Source organism: Sciurus carolinensis, chromosome 13 (genome assembly GCF_902686445.1).
Source record: "Sciurus carolinensis chromosome 13, mSciCar1.2, whole genome shotgun sequence".
In the NCBI taxonomy this organism is placed as follows: Eukaryota; Metazoa; Chordata; class Mammalia; order Rodentia; family Sciuridae; genus Sciurus; species Sciurus carolinensis.
Window position 1 is genome coordinate 71,969,883 of NC_062225.1, and position 24,145 is coordinate 71,994,027.

General features: G+C 50.4%; 1 protein-coding gene and 1 long non-coding RNA gene across 2 annotated transcripts in view; one reads left to right on the forward strand and one right to left on the reverse strand.

Annotated features, from left to right (window-relative positions):
• The window catches only part of LOC124963631 (uncharacterized), a 45,393-nt gene extending 25,901 nt beyond the window's left edge, over positions 1-19,492 (forward strand). The window contains exons 2-3 of the long non-coding RNA XR_007104760.1: positions 18,193-18,281; positions 18,409-19,492. This is a non-coding gene — a long non-coding RNA (uncharacterized LOC124963631). The remainder of the gene's footprint in view (positions 1-18,192; positions 18,282-18,408) is intronic.
• The window catches only part of Plb1 (phospholipase B1), a 130,595-nt gene continuing 106,778 nt past the window's right edge, over positions 329-24,145 (reverse strand). Inside the window, exons 46-59 of the mRNA XM_047523424.1 lie at positions 20,918-20,978; positions 20,381-20,439; positions 18,749-18,807; positions 18,465-18,508; positions 18,142-18,241; positions 14,493-14,544; positions 13,516-13,596; positions 11,678-11,743; positions 11,005-11,099; positions 10,407-10,485; positions 9,100-9,204; positions 8,672-8,767; positions 2,169-2,243; positions 329-706 (exon numbers count right to left, since the gene is read on the reverse strand). Coding sequence (XP_047379380.1) covers positions 503-706; positions 2,169-2,243; positions 8,672-8,767; positions 9,100-9,204; positions 10,407-10,485; positions 11,005-11,099; positions 11,678-11,743; positions 13,516-13,596; positions 14,493-14,544; positions 18,142-18,241; positions 18,465-18,508; positions 18,749-18,807; positions 20,381-20,439; positions 20,918-20,978 — 1,176 coding nt within the window. The 3' untranslated portion in view covers positions 329-502. The remainder of the gene's footprint in view (positions 707-2,168; positions 2,244-8,671; positions 8,768-9,099; positions 9,205-10,406; positions 10,486-11,004; positions 11,100-11,677; positions 11,744-13,515; positions 13,597-14,492; positions 14,545-18,141; positions 18,242-18,464; positions 18,509-18,748; positions 18,808-20,380; positions 20,440-20,917; positions 20,979-24,145) is intronic.

The following is a 24,145-nucleotide window of genomic DNA, read 5'->3' on the forward strand; positions in this document are numbered from 1 at the left end:
CATTGTCCTGGGTACAAAACAAAACAGGTGCTGGACAGGTACATGTTGGAATTGAATTGGAGAGCGGCCAGTCAGCTCCAACATTCCAGCCACCACCTGGTCCAGCATGTCCCCTCCCTCTAAAAGTGTGGGTCTGGTGAGTGGGGGTGTGCTGGCGAAGCTGAGGGGGAGCCCGACAGGGCCAGTCTGGGCTCTGGCCTGCATCCGCTCTTGGGCCGCTCTGCCCGAGACAGGACCAAGACACTGACACGCACACCTGCATGCTCGACAGATGGAAGGTGAGGGCTGCGAGTGGGATCAGCCAAGAACAGACAGCTTTGACCTTTATTGAGATGTGCCAACTCCAAGAGCACAGGCCTGGAAGAAGCCCAGGCCCCAAGAAGTCACCATGGTGCCTTTGGCTTCTCTGCTACCGGGTGATGAAGCAAGTCCGTCTGTGGTGGGTGGACTGCTGCGGCGGAGTGTGGCTATGGAATTGGGATGAGCATCCGCTTGTGGGGGCCTAGAATCTGGAGGCATCCATGCTCATTGGAGGATCTGCCCTCTGGTGACATCTTCTGCCTCTCCACAACATCATCGCCAGGGCTCCGACTAGCATGCCCAGGACTGCCGCCGCTGGTACAGCCCAGTAGAGAAACCTGGGGGCTTCTTCAGCCTGGTCTGGGAGAAGCCCACTATTCCAAAGGGTGTAGAGGTAAGGGTTGTCCTGGAAAGGGGGACAGGAGGGTCAAAAGTGAAGGTCTCTAAACCCAGCCATTGCCTGGTAGTCATCTAGTCCCCATCCATAGAGGGGACAATACACTTGCCCACAGCTCTTCATGGTTTGTAAAGCTCCTTCATTTACACTGTGCTGGAACCTTCTATATAAGGATAGGTCTCTCAAATGGTCAACACCAGCTATAACTGCCATTTGGTTTCTCACCAGCATCTCCTTTCCAGTCAAACCTGATTTTGAAAAACTGGTAATTGGTAGGTGACCATTGGAAGAGAGTCCTGGGGAGATGATGGAGATTCTGCCTCTGTCCTCCAGGTCGCTAGTGGACATCTACTCCCAGCCTCCCAGCCCAAGAGTGTCCAAGGATCAGGGAAGGTCAGTGCAGAAAAACAGCTGGTTTATAGCAGGTTAAAGAACCGGGGCCGGGGCGGGGGGGCAGCATCTGGGTCTGCCTCCCAGGGTCCTTCTCTTTCTCTCCTGCCTCCACTTTCTTCTATCTCAGCGAACATTAATTGAGTGCCTGCTGTATGGAGCCTCGAGTGGAGAGTACCTGAGGATTAAGAATGAAATACCTGCTTGCAATTCTCAGTAGGGAAATGAGATGTGTACAGAAACAATCATATCATAAAGGAGAATGTGTCACAGAGGGGTACCCCTGCAGGCAGGAATGGTAAGACAAGGAAAACCATAGACAGAGAGGGAAACAACTGGGCCTGGAAGGAGGTGAATGTTTTCACAGGCAGAGGAGGAGGGTGAGCCTCCAGGAGCAGATGGTGGAAGTAAACACAGACATGGGCCATCACAGGGCCCGTCTGGGAATTGGATTCATTTTTCAGGAGTGTAGAGTATATGGCAGCAGGACATGGGCCTCCCCTCTAAACTCTGGTCACTGGGCAGTGGAATCTAGCCTTGACAAGATGGGCGGCACCTCTAGGAAGGCTGATCTGTATCCAGCAGCAATTGTGGGATGATGGAGGAATGGGAGAGGAGAGAGGTAGCAGCTTTGTCAGTGGTCCAGGCACAGAGAGGGAGGAGGAGGATGGAAGGCTCCTGAACAGACATTGCATCTTATATCTTTGCCTCCCAACTGCCAGCTGCTCACAGGGAGCCTGGCATGGGAGAGCTCCTTAATGCATGTTCAAGACCAAGGATGCTCAGACGCTTCAAAAATAAAGAAAAACTCAAGGCAGCTGCCAGTGCTGCCTAGCCACCTGAATGAATCTGCTCATGTCATGGAGCTGCTGGGTCCTCTTTCCCCTCTTCCATGACTGCCCTTCCCTGAGGAGCTGGGCAGTTTCAGTGGCAGGGAGAAGAGGGGAGAGTTGAGAATGATGTCAGTGAGTGACAATGTACCTAAGGCTTCCAGGGGTCTCCTTTGTGCCTCCAGTTGGCAGTTCCCACCCCTCCTTCCCAGGCATCTGCCCCACCCCAGACAGACAGGAGGTTTACTCACTGAGGAGGGGCACTTGAGTTTGGTTCTGCTGTGGGTGAAGTTGTTGGAGGTTGTCTTTTGGCCTACTGGTTCCAGCTGGAGAGAGAAATAGGATTCCTTGAGTCTCTCCAAAGCTGGGAGAGATGTCTAGGGTGGAGGAGGGAGAAGGTAGCTTACACCAGATTCTGTCCCCTTGGAAAGGTGGGTTGAAACCAGCAGAGTGGCAAGACCACAGCAAAGACTAGCAGCCCTGGCTGGAGCTGCAACTGGCTTCTGACTCAAGAGTGATGAGCAGGACCCTGTATCATTGCCTCTGAATTTACTCAGGAGGCGCAGAGGCTTGGGAGAGCCCAACCAGCCCAGAGTCCAAGGAAGTTTCTGGAATGACTGGGACCAGAATGCCCATCGCCTGGCTCCTCTCGTGGGTGGCTATGATTGCAGACACTGTATTTTCAATTTTATAAAATGGTGATAATCATATTTACCAACTTTTCCAAGTGCGTGGGGCTAGTCAATTTCAAAAAACTTTGAAAACATATTGGTTACCATGACATCCTTACTACACTTGGCTTGTCAACCTTAAAAAGTTGGAATTTTCTCCCCTGAGCTGTTTTATGTGTTTGTCACATAGATGAAAAGATTTAGTTGAAATATCCCTGGGGTAAGGGTAGTTCGGTGGGGTTCTGTTGAATGCTATCTCCACACCCTCTGAGTATGAGCTGGGAGCTGCTGCACCCCCTCCCCAGCATCTTTCCCAGTATCCTGCCCCTGACACGTGACCAGCACTGGGAAGAACAGACCCTGGATTCCTTCCAGCCTCCACGCATTGTATAATATGCTTCCTGCTTGTTCCTGGCCACCAGGGACTGCCAATGCAGGAAGTGAAAGTACTCTACCCAAGCTAATGAGCACACCTGAGCCATGATCTCACTTTCTGTTTTCTTAAAGCTTTTTGCACTCATTCCTTAGTAACAGGATTAAAGGAGAAATGTCCTAAGAGAGACACCACAGTGACTGCATCGAGGGCAGCGGGCAGATGGCTGGGTCCTGGCTCTGCCAGCAAAGACCACGTAGTACCGGGCATCCTGCTTACTTCCCCAAGACTGGGGATGGTGTTAAACACTGTCCTGAAGACTGCACATGGAGTTGTTTTGAACATCAAATGAGACGGTGGCGTGTGCGCTGGGTGACTTGAGTATCTAAGAAAGCATTATTCTCACTTTCTGAGGGTGGAGGAAACACCCAGGGGTGGAAGGGAGGCTGGAGTTTGGATATTCCAGGATATTCCAGGAACTAACTGGCATATCGGCAACTCCCTTCCTTCTGGTTCCTTCTTATCTGCGCTGTCTACTCTGCATTCTCCCAGCCCTGACCTGCTTTCTCCTCGCCTGGCATGCCCTCTGCTACCTTGGCTAGAGCTCCTCATAACTTCTCCAGAGTTGTCTGGAGTCTCTGGCTGCCCTTCCCAACTTCCCAGTCTTTCAGCTCTTCTTTCTGAATGGTGGGCAGCCTCCATAACTTCACAGAGGTTCTGGTCAAGGTCACCACAACCTCCCTGTGGCTAGATCCAGGGTTCACTTTTTGTCTTCATCTTGCTTGACTTCTCAGAAGCATTAGACAGAGTCGCCCCCCCCCCCCTCAGATCACTCCAGGATCCCTGGACACGATCTTCCTTCATTTCCTTTACCTCTCCACCCTCCCCCTCCTCTTTAGCTGACTCAAAAAGGCAGAATAAATATTCTAGGGCTTGAGAGTTGGCTTTGCACCCTTTTCTACCTGCTCTTTCTCCAGGAGCGCTCAGGGAATCGCATGGGTTTTGAATACCATCAGTATGCTAATAACCCCATTTTCTTTTTTAAAAATCTCCTACCTGAACTCCTTCTCTGAGTTCAGTACTCCTATATTTAACAGCTTATGTGATCCCTCTGCATGGATGTCTGGAAGGCAGTTCCCACTTCCAGAACCTAAATGAATTTTCCCTCCTAAGCAAATTTCTCGCTATCAGTCAACTATCTCTTCAGTTTCTTAGACCCCGACCTGAGAATCCATCCTTTGTCCCTCTTGTCCCTCATCCTATCCTGAACATATCCTAAATCTGACCATGTCTCTCCTCCACTGTCATTGCCCTGGTCCCAGCGACCTCCATCTGCCAGCTGGACACCTGCCCTTCCAATTGCACCCCTGCTTCCAGTCCCACTCTGCACAGCATGAGGTACAGGTGGGGACACCTGTTGAGGGGTGCAGGGGGGGAACCTTGGTTTAAAGTTGGCCAAGGACCTGCCCCTGCCCACTTCTTTGACCTTATTCACCTCCCTCCAGTTACTCTGGCTTGTAAGTTCCTCAGCACTTCAAGCTCATTCCTGACTCCAGGCCCAAACAGGTCCGGTTTCCTCTCCCTGGGACACTGTGGCTCTGGACCTCTGCCTTCCTGATAGCCTCTTGACATCCAGCTGTCAGTTCACAAATCATGTCTGCAGCGACGCCTCCCTCCCCTCACCATCACTCCATGTCCCATCCTCTGCTCAATTTTTCTTAGAGCCTGATGTGGCCAGAAATTGCCTTGGTGATTTGTTTGTCTACCTGTTGCTGTCTGTCTGTCCCCTGCTATATTGTGAGGTTATTCTTTGCTTTTCACTGATGAATCCCTGACACCTGGGATGGTACCTACCACATAGAGGTTGACAGCTATAGTTGGTTAATGAATGAATGGAGGAACTGAAATCACCAAGATCTGAGTGGAGAAGCTCAGGGGAAGAAGGCTTGGAGTGGCCAAGGAAGTGAGTGGTTTTCCCAGAGCCAACCTTTTCTAAGCTGGGTACTGTGGGTACCGTTGATGTAGGCAACCAATGATGGGATTGGGTAGAAAGCAATGGAGCTAGTGGCCACTGGCCTTTCATGGGGATTCAGGGAGGGCCCATGAAGGAGCTGGCACTTGAGCTGAGTGTTGAGGGTGGGCAAGGAGGTGAAAAGGGCAATCTAAGATGAGGGGATGAGCAGGGGCCAGCTCAGAGGTGTGAACTGCATGGGTGGTGCCGGAAGCTTCGGGAGTTAACAGATTGGAAAGTGGAGGCAGAGATTGGTGGGTGTGGTGACCAGAGAGATGAAAAGGGGCAAAGTCCCAGGAGGCCTTGTGTGCTGGGCTGAGGGACTGGCCTGTTTTCTTCAAAGGTGGGACTTTGAAAGTTCAAAGTCAGGGGGTGACTTGGTCAGGTTTTCTTTTATGCAGATTACTTAGATCTGTGGAAAATAGATCTAAGGCAGGGGTTCATAAGCCCTGCGTGCTGAAATCATCTGCAGAGCTTTTTAAAAGTGCTGAATCCAGGACCCAACCCAGACCAATTAAGTTAGAATCTCTGGGATGAGCCCAGCCAAGCACAGGCACTGTTAATGGCAGAGAAACAAGCACAGATCAAAAGTGAAGAGTTGATCAAGTCAATGAAGAGAACACACCAGCCTCCAGATGGAGAAACAGAACATCACCAGTACTCAGAGGCACCCCTGTGGGTACTGCTCACTCCCAGTAAGAGGGACCGCCATGCTGACTCTGACACCATGAATTGCTAGCTTTTAAAATTTATGTATGTATTTCCATGCTGTTGAAGTCTGCTGACTCTCATTACATGAAGTAGTCCACTGTATGGATGTGCCACAGAAGGTGGGGAATTTCCAGAGGGAGCTATTATGAATAGTGCAGCTATGAAAATCCCCATACGGACCTCATGGTAGACATGTGCATGCCTTTCTGTTCGGGGTCTCACCAGGAGTGAAATTGTTGGGTCTCCAGAAATACACACATTCAATATTATTGGATATGCCAAAGAGTTTTCCAAAGTGCTCATAGGTACTCATTGTTTTAAAAGCCCCTAGGTGGTTCTAATATGCAGTCAGAAAGTTGAGAACTGATTTTTCTGGAGCTGTAAGTCTGGAGACAGTGGTTGTAATTATTAACCGGAGGAAGATTTCTAGAGAAGGAGAGCATGCTGCATGGGAGGAATAGCTCAGAAGAGAAGGGGGACATTCTTTGTGGAAGACGGAAGAAAGCAAAAGAAGATGAAAACTCCCCTTGCACTGCTGGTGTTTCTGACTTTGCCTCTAGAAACATCTCTGGAGAAAGATGTGAGAACTTTTGAGAGAGGAGGCGCAAGAAATGAAACAATTTAGTGTATTCGTTGCCCCAGTAGGGCACCCAGGGAACAGCGGCCAAAAGCCTGCAGACACTATGTCATAGGACTCTAATTATAAGACATGAATTCACTGGTTATACATGTGCTTATCAGGTTGGGCAGGAGGAAGGTTGGTGCTGTGGTCAGGATGCTAGGGGAAGACATGGATGACCTGGACTCTTGTCCCCGTTGTGCCACGAACGTCTCTGTGGTGCAGGGCAAATGGCTTTGTGTCTCTGTATTTTAGTGACAGAATGTTCTGGCTAGATGACCTCTCAGATCTGTTCCAGTCCTAACAGGCTATTATTTATTTGATGTCACTTTAGGGGTGAAATTCCAGTAAGAAGATGTTTGGGAAAGTTGGCACGACGCTATAGCTTTACGTCTGAGGTGGTTTGGGCTAAAAACATTAGACTCTATAATTATTTCCCCAAATTATATAGTACAGGACAAGAAACTCTTAGGTGATTTTAGTTTAGTTTTGCTTTGTTTTTGTTATTTTAAAATTTGGGCTGGGATAATAATGGCTGGGGAGCAGTGGATAGTTTTGGCTTGTTACCAATATGGCTCCAGGGCAGCATCCACCTTCTGTTTTCATATCCAAACCCCGCCTACCTACATTTAGGAAAGAAAAAGACTCACTTGGGTGAATAGGAAGACCTACTGAGATGCTTTGGAAGAGGCCAGAACTATATTGCTAATTCACGCAGAAAGAGACCAATGGACTCTGTCATGAGCAAATCATCCATATGGCCATCGAGCCCCAGGAGACCCCTGGAGGATCCCAGATTTAAGCTAACCTGGAATACCACCTAAGTAGGAAGGACATACTCTGAAGGAACAGCTGGGAAGTAAGGGCCGAGGGCCTGGCTTTCCTGGTTCTTCTTGGTATCTGGATTCTCCTGTGGTGTTGGGGAAGATATGAGACATGTAATTGATTCCCAGTTTTGGGGGGACTTTAAAAGTAATGAAATATTGTGACTTAGCCTCTGAAGAAATACTGAAAGAAATCGAAAAAAATAAAACAAAAGAAACCATAAATGATCTTAGCAATTCCACTGTGCAATCTTCAATTTTTAAATCATCCTGTAGGGGTTGGGTGGGTGGAAGGAATTTCAAAGATATTTTGATGACAATTCAGAGTCCTAGGCTGCAAAAGTATGATGTGAATTTTTACAGGCAGGCAGAGAGATGATGTCAACATCTATCTGATCGCCATTTCATAAGGATCCCTTCTCCCCCATCAGAAAGGACTGGAATAGGTTTTAGCCTGGGAGAACAGGCTGTGTGAGTCTTTCCTTTTTGATGTTTAAAAAGAGGGAAACCCCAGGACAACACAGTAGAGGAAGGCTGAGTCTGCAATTAACTAGGCCAACATAAAACATCTTAGAAGCTGCTCTGGAAAGAAGAGGTTGCTAGAGAGGAGGAGGAGGTGTAGCCAAGGAGAAAGTCAATATTGTGAGTCAGCTGAGAAAGACACTGGACATAGTGGAGGAGCTGACAGGTGTGGGAATATTTGCACAGCAGTGGTTGGCAGAGACACTGTGGGCTTGAAACTGCAATAAAAGGAGCAGGATTGTAGATTGTTTAGTCACCAGGGGAGAAATGAGGGAACATGCAGGTCAGGGTGGGGATTGGGTTACGCCTTGGGCCTACATCAAAGGATGCCATTGGATTGGGAAGGCGTCATTTGCTCTGTGCAAGAGGATACAGGTATCGGGGTGACCCATCAAGCACTTCACACGTAGCTGACCATGGTTCAGTAGTCAGTGGCCAGCCACAAAGGGCAGAGGTGAGGCAGAGGGCCAGGGGCCCCTGTGCCCCAGTGCACAATGTTCATTTCATAAGGTTCCCTCTCCCCCACTGGAAAGGACTGGAACAGATTTCAGTCTGGGAGAACAGGTTGTGTGGATCTCTCCTTTTTGATGTTTAAATAAACAATAGTTGGAAAAGTGTCGAGACCACAGTGCTAGCAGGGTAACAGGGTGGACATTTGTTGAAAGCTGTGTACACTTGTGGTCTCCTTTTCACTGTTCATAGAGGTCGATGCAGTTGGCTAGAGAGGTCGCTTGCCCAAGGTCCCACCGTCAGCCACTCAAGCAGGCTGGTTGTCACGTTCGGTCTATCTGATTACAAAGTTATCCTCTTGCCTGGGCATTGCTGAGAGAATAAAGTGTGTGCGAGTGCACATGCACACGCACACGCACACGCACATGCACACACTTTGAAAATAATGCATCAGGACAGGTAAAGTGTGCCTCCATTTTGAGCTTTGGGAGAAAGGAGCCAGGTCAGTAGGGTGTTGTGGTGAGACTTAGATTCAATGTCCTTGAATTGCCCCTGTAGGCCTCAGCCACTCACCATGTTGTTCCAGAGAGCAATGGCCATCTCCGCGTGGCTGCGTTCTGAGAAGTAGAGACAGTCTTCAGAGAAGAAGGTGAGATCCGTGCCACCCTGCTGCAACCAGAGGCAAGGAGGTGACCATCCTGACTCTACTAGCTGCCTTTCTCCTCCTGGCAGATGCCCTGGTCACTTCTCCTGTCCTATCAGCTGGTTCAGATACTGGTGGAAGATCTCTAAGATTTTGGAATTTTTTTTAAAAAACAGACAAGCATTGTAGCCCCCCACAGTCCATCTCTGCTCTGAAAGTGGAAAAACAATAATTTTAGGATGCTTTCCATTCTATCCCAATCCAGCGAATATCAGGGCTGTGGCTGGGGAGGTTGGCCGCGAGAGATTTTCTTTCTTTCTTTCCAAGTACAGAGGTTCTCCGTGCCACCCCGGCTCACCTCGTTTGGTGGGATGAGAGTGTTCTGGAGGAAAGGCTGTACGACCACCGCAAAGTCCTCGCGCTCCATGTACCGGTGCCAGTAGGAGAACCTGGAGAGGCCACTCTGGGGATGGGAGAGGCTGCTCAACCCCGCAGACAGGGCTGGACGGACAGGGTCTACTCCTCTGCCTTGGGTCGGTGGTCACAGGCCTACTCTAGACAAAGGTGACTTGAAAGGGCAAAGCCAGTGTGACACACACACTTGTTCTTTCTGTACATTTTAAAGAGCACCTGCACCTCAAAGTCCTGTGTGTGTCGTCAGGATTCAAGCTGAGCTGAACCCAGAAGACTCCCCTCTGCACCCATCCCCCCAGCTCCTTCTGAGGCCTCTGCAAGGCTGAGTCTGAGCCATTGACCACACTGCCTGGGCCAGAGGCCTGTCCTGTCCTTGCTGCATGAAGAGGACAGTTAGATCCAGTTCAAATCGAGAGCATCTTCACACCAGCTCCCCAAAATGCCTGTGAACATTGGGGAACAAGAGTCCCAGGTTGTTGGACTTAAGTGCCAAAACATAGGCTGTAAAAGGAACAATCTAGATGTACTTGTCCTCAAAGAGTTTTTCATTCATCTGGAAAAAGCAAATAAGATAAAAACACAAGAACCACAGAGAACTCCAGGGTCCATCAGGTGCAGACAGAACTCAATCTGGAGAGACATCTTAGGCTAAAGTTTAGTCAGGGGAAGCTTTTCAGAGGAGTGAAGAAGACTTGCCTCATGAATGAAGGTGGATCAGTTTGCAGAAAGGCTCAGGCCTGACATGTCCAGAGAGGGAACAACGGGAGCAGAGACAGACAGGAGCGGGCATGTGATGCAGGAGCAGCAGGAGGGGAGGGGAGAGGGAAGAGGGACTGGGGGGTTGGGGAAGTGGGCATGGCTGGATCTTCTGTTCTTGGGGAGTGGAGAGGTGGGAGACAGGCACAGTGACATCATCCCCCTCTGGGTGGAGATGTGGCCGTACACAGGCTCTGTGTGGGGAGGGACCACAGTCTATGGAATATACTCTGGGGGTCAAGTACTGTTCATCTGCTCAGGGCTGATCCTGGGCTGGGAGGTGGGAATTCTCCTAGTTTCCACTTTAGGATCTCTCCCAACCCCCTTTCTCTGGCCTTTGATTTGCCTGGATAAATATTTCAGGGGCTATGATCTGCCTTTTAGGGAATGACCTGCTATCAGCCAACCCCTGCCAAATACATAATTTCTGAGCCCTTGTTCAAGGGACATGGAAGATCTCCTGACTGGGGCCAGAAGTGGGGCCCCAGGACTCACCTGGAGGTTCCAGTTCACTTTCTTCAGTTCTTGCATCGCCAGGGAGTCTTGAGAGTGTCTGAAGCAAGTGCAGTTGCTCCTGTGAGAGAAGGGATCTCGTGTTGAGACTCCCCTGGGGCAGCTGGCTCTGTCCTCCTGGGAGGCTGGCTCTGACAGAGGCAGCAGCTACCCCCAGGGACCTACAGCCTGTGCTGCCTCACGTGGGATGAAGTGACAATACACAAATCTCCTTAGTGACCTGTTGAATCTCCTCCCTCAAAGTCTAGGAGTCCATCTGGCTTCAGAAGATGGCAACTTCTGTCAGTGTCCCGCTGATCTTTAAAGAAGTCCAGCCCCCAACAGGAATTCTTGCCTTGCCCATCAGAACCTTGCCTTAAGTCTTAAGGATCACTTGGTCTGTCTCTCACTTCACAGAAAAGTAAATTGGGGTCCAGAGAAATGGACTTGCATAGAGTAGGGATTCAGTAACATAGAGGCACTTCCGGTGATTCTCCAGGCCCCTGTACAGGGACCCTGGCTCTGCCTGCACTACTCTCCTCACCTGTGAGCCCTCCCTTCCTAAGGTGCCTTGCCTTGGGATTATGACCTGTTCACTTACTGAGCGGCCAGCAGCATGGTGCACTTCCCGTCTTGACCCTGGTACAGACTGGTCAGCTCCATGACCTCCACCACATTGATGAAAGCCCTTGGAAGCTACAGGGAACAGAGAGGTGGGCTTTGTGAGTTCACAGACAATTGTGGGGGAAAGACACTGGCTACTGCTAGAGGGAGCCGAGGCATCGCCTCTTTAATTTTTCTTCTCCTTATGGTGTTGGGGATTCAACCCGAGGCTTCACACATGCTAGGTAAATGTGCCTACATCCACTAGCCCTGGGGAGATCATCCTCAATCCGACTTTATCCTCACCAATTTTACCAAAGAAGGGACTGAGGCTCAGAGAGTGAGTGTGACTTGTATGATCTCACGGAATCTTCTTTAGCGCCCCACTTTACAACTAAAGCCGAGACACAGAGAAGTCCTGTTGCTAGGAAGCCACAGTGCCCGACTGTAAACCCAGGCCAGGTGGTTCCAGGGCAGGCTCTCGGACACTCAATCCAGCGTCTAGCTAGCTAGTATTTCCCTGCACAGAAGCTTCGAGCCACCGCCCTCCACACCACCCAGGCGGCACTCATGCCTGGTCTCCACTCAGCATGCATCTCACTGATCCCAGGACTCTTGCTCCCAGTGAGGTCGTAGATAGGTGGGTTGCTGGCAGGACCCACCATTCCTACCTCGTCATAGAGGATGTCCAGGGCCTGCTGAATGTGCTGAACGTACTCCTCGGTTGAGTGCTCCTCCTGCAAAGAAAATGGAGGGTGGGGCTCTTTTCAGTTGTTACATTCCACTCAGAAGACAGGAGCACAGGAGGCTTCTGCTGATAGTGGGGGGCGGAGCACAGAGGGGCTCTGGTGTCCTGGCCAGCCTGCCAAGCCCAGTCTTGTGGGTTGATCCAAAGTTCCCTATAAGAAGTGGAACCCTTTATGCTCCTCTATCCCCCTAACTGCCATGCTTTGTGACTCACCCCCAGGGACTCCTGTGACCCATATCCCAACTAGAGGCTGATCTAGAGGTACCTCACTGTGCCCTGGGTGATGCGTATGGAATTCTCAGTAGGTGCTCAATAAGTGCTTGCGGACTGATTCAGGACTTTGCTTCATAGCATGAGGAAGAAGTCATATTTTGGGATATAGCCTGGGCTCCTTAGAAGGCATCAGAGGAAGACTGATACCACAGGGTGGGTGATGTCCAAAGCTCTCATGCCAAACATGGATAAATGCATGTTGCCTGGATGCCGTACCAGGCATTCAGGCAGGAGGTTGGGAGATCAGGCAGCCTATTTCTTTTTCTTAACACAAAGAGCTGAGCTCAACCAGGTGAGAGCTATGTGCTCAATTCCAGTTCATTGCTAGATACAAAAGTGCCCCATGGATGCCTGATCATGGATGAGCTCCTGCCCCCAGATGCCAGAAGGCTCCTAAGAGTCAGCAGGGAGGGGAAGCAAGCAAGAAGACAGCCATGCTGAAGAGTTACAGCAAGAACCGAGGGGTTCTCATCTCCAAGAGTCTGCCCCTCCCCATTTCTCCAACTTGGCCTGAGTGACATGTGGTGGCTGCCACGTCCTTTGTCACAGAAACTGCTCTCAGAAGTATGGACCTGGCCATTTGCATGAAGGACAAGTATTTTGGGGCTGCAGAAAACATTTTCCTACACCAAGTGTCCACTGGCACAACTCTGGTTTCCAGGTAGCCCTGCATTATTTAAGTCCCCAGGCAGTTGGACCTGTCCTGCTTTGCAAGCCTGGGCAGTGAGGGAGAGAAGAGGCGTGGAAGAGCTGACTCCTGTGTGGGCAAGGCTAACACATGGAGCGCTTGAGAGGTGCTGCCCATGAGCCACGAGGAGCCGCAAATGCCTTCTCCCCACACCATGACTGTCCAGTACTCTACCACACCCCCTGAGTGAGGGCAGCTGCCTTTTTTCCAGCCAAATAAAATACAGGATGTCCCCAACTTAGAACAAGCTGTATTCCAAAAGTTGCAACGTCCCAAAGTTTGTTAGTCTGGACACGTTTCCCCATAGAAGCACTGTTAGGAATGAGGTCAGGTTCCCGGGCCGGTCAGTTGAGATTGGTTAACTCACGATAGCCCTGAAGGGCAGCAAGCCACACTATCAGTTTTATCCAACCCTGTTTGCAAGAATGTTTTACCTCCCCCCCAAAATGGGGCAGAGGCTCCTGATGGACATAGGCTGGAGAAGTGCTAGGCACCCATCTGGGTGAGCAGGATACCAGACAGCGGTGTCACATGCCTAAGAGAAACAGGCTCCTCATGGGCTGGAAGAGTGGGTCCAGCTAGACCCTCCTTCTGGAATCCAGAGGTCACTCAGGCAGTGGGAAAGGCCAGGTCTCACCTGCTATGTGTGAACTGCAGGCTGCCTGGGCAGAGACTGGGAGCCCAGGCAAGTGTGACCCCCATGAGAGGAACATGAGGCAGGGTCAGGATCCCAGGCAAGGATAATGACCAGGGTCAGCAACTTCATTCCTGGTTCCCGATGGGGTTGATTAGGAGCCTACCGGATTTTCACAGTAATGACACAAGTCATTGCCCCCAATGAAGAGTGTGATCAGCTTCCAGTCTTTCTTCAGATTGATTTCCTGAGGGAACAGATCCTGAGTTTAGGTCTTGGAACATGTGAGGTGGTGCCCACCAGGCCACCCAGACAGATCCCCATGACAGAGAAGGTGCAAGGGGGTGCCTCACCCTCACCTTGGTGCTTGGGAAGTGGGGAAGCTCCACAGAGAGACTTGTGGTGTGTGTGTGTGTGTGTGTGTGTGTGTGTGTTGGGGGAGTGTTCAGCTCACGCAGGGGAGCAGGGCCTCTTTCCCTTTGAAATCCTCTTAAAAGAACTACAGTCCATGAAGCAAAGAGTGGACATGTTCCACCCTTCCCTGAGCCCATTAAAGGCTGAGTGGATTAACACACCCCCGAAATGTGATCTAAAGTCTTCAAAGGAGCAGAGGGCAGAGATGCAGCTAGAAGCCAAAGCCGGCTGCCTCTGGGAAGCCTTTATGGGGCCTGAGTCTGGGGAGGAAGAACTGGAGCCATGGCCCAGCCTGAGGGGCCGGGAGGCGGGGTGCAGGCGGGGAGGCCCTGGGAGCAGCGGCTTCCAGCTCAGCCACCACCATAATAGGAGTCCTGCCAGGAGCTCCAGTCCAAGGCATAAACAGAGCATTTGAAAAAAAGTGCCAGTGAGAAGTTTCAGAGGGGCCAGTTGAGCAGGAAGGAGGAAGGATTGGAATGAGAAGCCTATTTTTAGTACCTTGCATTTATGTAACAGGACTCTGAGAAGCCAGCTCTTGGGCAAAGGGGGAGGCTGCCAGAGCCCCAGGCCCCTTTCCGTTCTCCCTTGCCCTCTGCCCTCCTGCAGCCAACCCTAGGGGCACAGGGTCGGTGGTGGCCCAGGGCCTCTCCTAGAGGCCAGCCGGGAGTAGGAGTCTCGGTGCAGAGGAACCTCACAGCTTTTCAGTGGTGGCCCAGGGCCTGTACTCACAGGGCTGGTCTTCATCCGCTCCACCAGGTCCCGGGCCTGGGCTGGCATGTCCCTAGGCAGGGGTGAGAGAAAGGACTTTAGAGTCGCCCAGGAGCAAGGGCTCAAGCTACGGATTTGGGCCTAGGAAGAGCGAGCAATGCCTCAGGAAGAATCCATTTTACAAAGGTTATTCCTCCTGAGCCTGTAGACTGGCTCCTGCTCTCTAGAATCTCAGCCACGTCCTCCTTACAGAGCCGCCCTGGACCGGAGGCCACGTTGACCCAGACCCTGCCACCTCATTATCTGTATCCGACCACCGCCTTCAGCAGGGCCAGGCCTCACTCGCCACTCGAGTGGAGACCTGGTCAACCTTCCCTTCAGGAATTTTCCCTGCTACTTCGACAGTCCGCCTCTCTGAGAGTTGAGCCTGCTCATTTCTTACTCTATTGCCTGTTTTAAAAATAACCTTTTGTATATTTGCAAAAAGTCACAGACTTAAATTACCCCTCAGCTCTCTCCTTTCTGGGCTTAATGACTCCTTTAACCTTTACTTCTAAGTCCCACTCTCTGTTCCTTTAATTTTTTTTTTCTTCTCTGTGGTTACTTAGATATCTCCTCAGATTTTCTTTTCTTTCCTTTCCTTCCTTCCTTTCTGTCTTTCTTCCTTTCTTTCCTTTTTTTTTTTTTTTTTGCCTCTCCAACAAAACAGGATTAGTTCTCCCTTTATCCCCTAGATGACTGCCATATAGAAAATAATACTGCATTCTGAAAAAAGTGATACGAAAGCCAATGGAATATTATTCAGTGATAAAAAGGAATGACCTCTTGCTCCACCCAACGTGGATGAATCTCAAAATAATGTTGCTGAATGAAATGTCACACACACACACACACACACACACATATACACACGTACACGCTCTTTGATTTCATTTATATAAAGTTCTAGAAAATTCAAAGTGCCCTGTAGTGGGAGAAAGCAGATTAGTGGTTGCCTGAGGCATGAGGACTGGGTGAGCCAGGAAGGGGTGGAATGGAGAAATTAGGAGGGGGTACTAGAAAAGGTGACGGACGTGTTTGATCTTTTTTTTTTTTTTTTTTTTTGGGGGTGCTGGGGCGTGTTTGATCTTGATTGTGGTGACGGCTCCGTAGTATGCCCATATGTCAGGACTTAGCAAACGGTATACTTTTGATACATACCACTTATCATGTGTCCATTATATCTGTTTCTTTAAAAAAGATAAGTATACAAGAAGTTAGGTCATCAAAGTGCATACAGCCAATGGAAGCTTCTATGGAAGAAGCCATAAAAGTAATAATTGATGTGGGATGGCCATTTAAAACCTCTGTGTGGCCAAGCACACAGGGTACCGTGCCTGTCCCTGTTTCCCATGGAGGAGAGTTGATACATTTAGGTGGAATCCTGTACACCAGTGCTACTGATGGGAACTTCAGAAAGCTACCAAGGAAGCCTGTCCTGGGTAGAGGTGACCACGGAAGTGCTTATGTCCTTTTAATAGGTTCAAGATGTGATAAAGAGAATCCATGGATGGTGGAGAAAGTGAGGACCGTCAGGCCCTCCTCTTGCTAGCGGTCTTCTTCCCACCCTTGGGGCCCAGACCAAGTCCTCCCCATGAGCTGTTGCTCTGTGCTCGTTCGTCCATATTGCCTCCATTTCCTTTTCGCCCCAGAGCCCAGGGCCTCTGCTTTCAGCGCTGCGGCTCCCTTGCTCTGAGCTTGCAGCTCACTGACTCCTGCCTGCCTGTTGGGGTTCTGCATCTTATAAAGGAGCAGATTGGGCAACATGACGTTGGGGGCCTTTGCTAATTTTCCTTCACTCTGCCAGGTGCTAGTTGGGGCCAGCCTGTCCTTGGGCAGTGGGACATCTGTCTTTGGTTCACACGTGACACTCCTCTGCTCCCCTGTCAGGCATGACTAAGTATCAGATTGTGTCCTTCTGCTGTGCTGCCACACACAAACTGTCTTTTCCCAAAACTTATTTCCTGTTTGCTTCGTCTCCTTAAGTAGACCACAAGCTCTTTGTGAGCAGGGAGTTCACCTTTGGATTCTTTTGTATCTCTTAGTAACCACCTTGAGGCTTTGTCCTTTGCAGGTGTTGAATGAATTCTTGCTTGTTGGTTGATGACGGGGAAGTTAACTGTTAAGTAAAATCTTGAAACTAAATATCCTGATAATGGCAAACATTTTTATGTGTACATGCATACTGTATATAGTTCTAAATTCTTTCCAAGGATCGTATATCTCATTTAATCCTTATGACAACCCTGAGAGGTAGGCGATATTATTATCCCAGTTCATAGATGAAAAAACTGTAAGACTCAGAGATGCTAAGCAACTTGCTCAAGGTCACACAGCTAACAAGTCTCTGAGCCAGAATTTGGACACAAATGATCTAACCATGATCATAAGATGGTTACCTTGTGATCTTAGGTGCTCTGCTATGGTATGTTTCTCTTTTCAGGGAAACTCATCCTTATCCATGATAATAAGTGACAGAGAAAGGAAAGTCATAGGATAGTTGTCCAACCTTACTTAAGTCAGTCAGTGACTTACTCTCGTTTTTCCTAACCGGACTTCAGAAATGTCTGCAGATCTCAGCTTCCTCTCTTGCTACTAACCCTGTCTGGTGGGGCGATGCTGAGCAGTAATGAAGGAGAAGGAGAAAGGGGCTCAAGTACCAATGGAAGGAGCTAAGAGCCCCCAGACTGTATAATAATAATTAGATGATGATGATGGCAATCATAACAGTCATTAGATGTTGGTATAATGGCCCCACCTAGCCCAGTTTTTTGGTAGAAAAATAAGTCCTTCCTGCTTATGACGCTGAGGAACTGACAATGCTTCCTGTGGCTCAGAGGCTCATGACGAGACTGGGGCCCGGGTTACCGCTTCTGAAAGGAACGTTCCCTGTAAACAGTGAGTGAAGCCAGTGTGGTTTCCCTGGTGATCTGAGCGTAGAGATCCTTGTACAAGGCAAAGGCCCAGCACGCTCCATGCAGAAAATCAACGAACCCACTCAGGCATTTCAGCTTTAATGATCTGGGTTGTTGTCAACAGCAGCGAAAATAAACAACCACCCTGCTGTTTGAGGGGCCCTGACATCTAACTCCCTAGTGCCAGAATACAGACTTTTCAGAGTCAGACTTGAGGTTCTGAAGCGAGGTGGGGAAGAGAGGAAGAGTGGACGTCCTCAGGGTCATGCACTGAGTTTCTCTGTGCTGAGAGCCAGACTGTGTGTGTGCTCTGTGCCTCCACTGGGCAGGAGGTGGAGCTGGAGGCAGCAGGACAGTGTCCACCAGGTCCGGGCTGATGTGCTCCTCCTACTGACCCTGGAGAGGTGGGAACACGCAGCGACCAGAGCTGCGTTCAGGCAACGTCTTCTCCTGGCTCCTCGGAGGGCTTGCTGAGTTACCTTGGCTGCACAGGAAACCTTTAAGCCTCCATGTCTATATCATAGTGTCCAAATGTAAGGATGACACGAGCTAATTCACAGGGAGGGTTTGGCACAGGGCCAGCATGCAGGAAGTGCACCTGCCCAGCTCTTTTGACCCATCTGGGATCCGGCCCCCAGACTCCCTCCTGCTTGCCTCCTCCCACCTTGATCTCTCCGCCTCGCCCCCTGCTCCCTCTCATACCCATGTCTACTCACCGAGCTCTGGCTCCTTCCACTGCTACGTTTAATCCTGCTGTCTCCTCCCAGGTACCCGTGGAGAATCCAAAGACGGAGGGATTGAACTTCCTCAGAATGTCTTTAAAGATCAGTGGGACAGAGAGCACAGGTGAAAGGAGGTATGAGCCCCTGGGAACAGAGGTGGGCTTGCAGTCTTGGGGTACAGGTGTGGAGCAAGAGGGTTCTGGTCTTTCTGGAGCTGGCTGACTTTCCTCCCTGCAGACAACCTTTCTTCCCCTCCTCCAGGCAGAAGGCCCTGGCCTCAGTGGGGGAAAGATGGCTTCTCTGTGCTGGTTACTTACTGGGCAGTGTGGTGTGAGTCTCCAAGGCCCCATCTCCTCCAATACTGGGGAAGAACAAGGAACTTGGTTGAAAACACCCTGACTTGCTTCTTCATGTCTCATCACCCAGAGAATCTGCCCCAGAGCATCACCAACCCACCAGCCTCAGGGCTAACGGAAGCATCATGGCATCCTCTGGGGTCTCAGCATGGGGCCGTGGGACCTGACTTCACTCTTGGAGGGAATTCGTTCTTCCTCTTTGGGGGAGGCATTGTCTACAGAGAACAAGCCAAGAACAGCCTCACCTCCAGGAGAGGCCCCTCCAGGACGTGAGCGGGTTGCTTGGTCTGGCTCCCATCGCCGTCTGTGAAAAGCAAAGAGGAGCCTCCAGGTGGCTGCTGGGCCCAGCTGCAGAGCAAGGGCACTGGGAGAGGCCCCTCTGGCCCTGGGGTATAGCCAGGACCCAGATTTGTCCCTCCTGAAAATGACACTGGCTTTTCTCCAGGCCACGCTAAGCTCCAGATTGCCTCGTTCTTCTCCCCAGACCTCTTCCAACAGCCAGGAACCAAGTCTTGTGGATTCTTGTCTCCCAGCCTCCCTGGCACCTGTGCCTGTCTTTTGCTCTCTGTGCCATATTTCTGGATGAGAGTCTCAGCTCCCTGCTGTGGGCAGCACCCTGGACCCCTGCCTGACCTCCCATCTCCTCTCTGTTCCCTTCCCACCAGCCGGGCTGCCGTCTGCTCCTCTGAGCATCTCTCTCTACAAGCCTCCTCTGTGCCCAGCACACCTCTGACCCTTCAAAGCATCTTTCATACCTTCAGGGTCAAGGCCAAATGCTCATCCATGTGGACACCATCATCTGGTACCCACTTTCCTTCCCTTTGTTTCCTCTTTCCTTCCCTGTCCACACAAACCATCAGGCTAAGCAAATTGATCTGTCACTGTTTCCCAGACATGAGGGCCTTGCTGCTCTGCCCTGTCCCCTGCCCACCCGCTCCATCCTTCCTGAAGGGCTGAGCACCCTCCTTCCCAGCTCCTCAAACCTCCAATTCATGCTCTGAGATGCTCATTAGTTCCCTCCTCCATAAACCTTTCTCTATATGATCTGTCTTTTAAAAAGAAGCTCTTTGAAATTTATGAAAGTAACTCAGTAATCAGTGAAGCATACAAAGATTTTTTTGGAAAAAAAAAAAAAAAGAAATGAGCAATCTACTCCCACCTCAAGAATCCTGCCCTGCCAGAGTCCACGCCCCTCCCCCACCCCACCAGGGAGAGTTCAAGGTTATCAGCCTGGGAAGCGCCCTCTGCAGCTTTCTCACGTTCACACCAAAGTGAAAACATTCATACACATGGGGCTGGTTTGTTTCCACAGAAATGAAGACCCGATTTTGATGGATGTCACCTCCATGGTTCTGCATATTTTCCTGTGGCCCTACCAGAGGGCTCTGTGTCTGGTCCTTTCCTTTCGGAATTGTTGATAGTGCACCACACACACAGCAATAGCCAAAGAGTTGGCTAAAGTCATTCACTTAGTGAGACTGCGCTGAGTGCTGCGAATTGGGCTCTGTCTGCCCCTAAGGAACATGTCCTTAAGTGGGGGGTGACAGAGGGCCGTGTGGGGGAAGACCTACCACCCTTCAGGTCTGAGTTGGTGGAGATAGTTCCCTGATAAGGACAGGTGACTTAGACCAGTGTCATGACCTGCTGATGAAACGCCTGGGAACAGTGGGGCGTGGGGGGCGGCTTTTCCCCAGGGATGGAGGGGGCCTCATGGAACAGATGGTGTTTGAGCAGGGTGGGGGACGATGGCAGGAGAGGGCATGTGCTTTGGTGCCTGGCATGTAGAACGGGGCTCACTGCTGACCGCAGGGCCTGGGCCGAGGAAGGGCTGACTGCAGGGTCTGCCTGGGCTCCCTGGGACACGGCTCAGTACTCACCGTCAGCGAGTCACCCAGGGCAGCCACCACCTTGATGTCTGCTGGACGGAGCTCGTGGACTAGGGAAAGAAGAGAGATGGTTGTGGTGGGCGCGGGGCATTCGCTCTTCAAGGTGTGGACTTTGCCAGGGCCCGTGGCTCTGCCCTCGTCCCACCGGTCACAATGGCACTTATTTCCAGCCTAAAGCTTTGGCAGTTTTGTCTCTCCTACTTGTTCAGAGCAACCACGGCATGGATGACAAGGGGTTGGTTTGGTGGCTATCGCCCATCCTGGGAGAAGCCCAGCTCACACTGGGGTGGTCCACGGAGTACACAATGGCAGACAGACTGCCATTGGGACTACAAAGAGACAAGAAGAGTAATTTGGGGCCCCTTACACATGGGAGCCCAATGCTGTGGCTGCGAGCTAGCTTCTTGGGGCCTTGCATGGGAATCAGCAAGGCCTTTTCAAAGCTCAGGGTAGGTCTGTGGGGTCCCCCACCCAGCCTGATGCTTCATAAAGCCCTTAGTTGAAGGGGCTGTTGACTTTTTCTCTCACCTGAGGTGGGAACTCTACCGGAAGAATTCCACTCGGTGCACAGGAAGTCACTGCCCCAGTTCTAAATCAACAGGAGAGACACAGGCCCATGGTCATTGTGCAGGCACGGTCTGTGCAAGAATCGACTAATGGATTTTTGGTGGAGGACAGAGAAACATCATTGGAAGGACTCATGGAAGGGCAAGGGTTGTTAAGAGTAGGTGGGCTAAGAGGGAAATCGGAGGGGAGAACTGGGCGTCTGCCTACTCCACGTGCCAGGGGCACACACATATGCACACTCACGCAGCCTTTCCCGTTCACACTTCTCTACACTCTTGAATGGAGCTAGCAGCTGCCCCAAGCAGGGGAGAAAACAGTGACTGCTCCAAAGCAACCCCAGGTCTGTATGCTACTACCAGAGATTATAGGAGCTTTGCCGTCAACGCGGAACCAATTGACACTAATTACAATGCTGGGGCCTAACCAATCGTTAATTAAAATATCGTTAAGAAGACACAAAACTTGGGCTGGGGATCTAGCTCAGTTGGTAGGATGCTTGCCTCACAAGCATAAGGCCCTGGGGTCAAACCCCAGCATGGCAAAAAAAAAAAAAAAAAAAAAAAGAGTGACTATACCAAGAAGAAGAAGACACAAAACTTTTCCAAATGCAAAGCTTCTGGCTTCTGCATATCTTTTCTGTACACCTGTACGTCTTTTTGCATATTTAACTTAGGAGCCTAATTACTTCTATGCGTATAAATTAAAACCTGTAGCCCTGGATACTCTGGGTCAACTTTCCTTGTGTCTGTAACACGGAATGTATTTTCCAGGTGCTGAGAGAGTGGCTGGGGGAACAGAGGGCACAGAGATGACTACGAGGAAGCTGGTAGAGAACTTGATTTCTATGCAAATTTCGATATCTGCAGGCTGAGTGCACAGTAGGGCTCCACTGACAGCTGACAGGTTCCCCTGGAGTGAGGCCAAGAGGCTCTGAAAGCTCCTCTCCTCTGTTTGGTCAGATGAGGATGAAGACAAGTCTTGTTAGATTATCCCTATCACCAGGGAGTGGAAATGAAACTTCAGTGTTATTTGCCTAATCCAGCGGAATTCAGTTTATCCCAAGGGATTGCTCAATTCATCGCACTGACGGATCTCTTCTTCTGTTTTGGAAGCTCTACTGAAACCAAGAACAGGCTTGTGTGCCAATGACAAATACTTGAGGAAAATGCAATTAAAAAAAAAAAAAAGTTATACTGCCGTCAGCACCTTAGGTAGTTGGGGAGCCAGAGACATGCAAGTTCCCTGTGATTTCAGACACAGATTGGAACCTGAGCATGCTCATCTGTCACCAGGGGAGAACCACACATTGTGTCCTAAACCCGCGCATCCTAATTCCCTGGGGATCTTGTAAAGTTGCAGATCCTGACCCAGTAGATCCAGGAAAGTGCCCAGGAGTCTGCATTTCTGAGTCCTGGGGAATGTCCATGCTACAGATCTGTGTGTGCTACAGATCTGTGTAGCATGAATGATCATGCTACAGATCTTTAATAGCTTCTGCTTAAGCAGAAGCTATTAAAACAAACATGCCCTTCTGGGCCTGCGTTTTTAACTCTTCCAGCAGCAAAAGAAAGGATGCATGAGGATGAAGATCCAAGAGGATGGGCCCAGACCCACTCTGCTCATGTCTACCCAGCACTTAGCACAGCGCCTGCTCCATTTAGGCACCCAGTAAACGAATGTGAACTAGATAAGTCAATGTCCGAAGGACAAGATGAAGCTGAACTTTCCATTCAAACAGAACTTGGGTGCTGGTTCAACTAGGATAAGACTCCACTGGGCTAAGTGCACTAGAGAATATCCAGGCTGGGACAGCATAACCCTCAACAACGTGGCTGTTATTGGTTGTACCCTAAAGCTTCGCATCTGGCAGTTCTTTCAATGTTTGGATATAGGTTAATCTCAACTCTTCAGTTGGCTTATAAAAGGCCTGCCCCCAATCATTGATCTCCAATCCATTTTCCACACAGCAGTCAGGGAGACCTCTGAAAGACATAAACCAGAACATGCCACCAAATGGCTTCCTGCCTCTCTCCACCTAAAATCTAGACTTCTTACTCAGGGACTCGGGCTCTGGGAGACCTGGCCCTGAGCATCCCCCATCTCATCTCTGGCACTCTCTGCTTCATTCATGTGCCTTCCTGCTGCCCCACCCCCAGTCTTCCCAGCCACTATGACCTTCTTTCTCTTCTTCTACCCAACTCAGACCCACTTCTGAGCTGTTGTGCTCTCTGGTCCTTCCGTTTGGGACTCTGTTTCTTGCTGTCTGTGTAGCCAGCATCTTTTCATCTTGCATGGCTCGGTTCAAATCTCCCCACTCTGAGAAGCCCAGCCTGCATGATGTATGTATCTGAATGTGCCAACCTTCCCCTGGTTCAACCACCCTCCTCTGAGTCATTGTCACTATCTGAAATGATAATTTTTAGCTATTTACTGGATGCCTCCCTCAGCAGATTGCAAACTTTGTGAGCACTGGGACCCATCTCTCTGTCTCCTCCTCGAACTCTTAAAACAGTGCCTGGCATGTAGTAGATGCTCAAGAAATGGTTGTGAAGTCTCTATCAGGCTCTAATTCCTCCAGGTCAGGACCTTGTCTGATGCTCCTCTGAATCTCCACCAGCCCCTATGACTGTTGTGACACTTGTGTGAAACCATTGGTGTGAAACCAACACTGGTGGTTGAGCCCCTGTCCTGGTGGCCAACAGAACTCATTTGGACCAGGCCTATCCTGCAGGGCTTGGTGTAGTCCAGGATCCTACAGGCCATCTTTGGAGTAGCAGGGCCTAAATCTCAGAGCTGGAACAAATGACTTGAACCAAACAAGGCCTGGGGGTCCACCTGGACATGAGTCAGCTTCCTGTTGGGCCCCACCCCAGCCCGAGATTCCTTCCCACTCGGTTTCTACCTTCAGGAAGCTGATGGCATACCGTGCCCAAGGCTGCCCCTCCCCTCTCTTGAAAAGCTGAGCTGCCTGATCAGAACCGGTGTCAGTGAGCACAGGATCGCAAAGGTCAAAGACAATGGATTCCTAGGCACTTCCTCTGGTTGGCTGCTGACGTCAAGCAGGCAACTTGAGAGCATGTCAGGACAATCCTGGGGCTTCGTGGCTCAGGAGCCTCTTTGTACATTCCGATTTCCAGTATGTAAGAAGGATACATTTCTGCTTAATCCGACACTCTGAAGCCTGGGCCA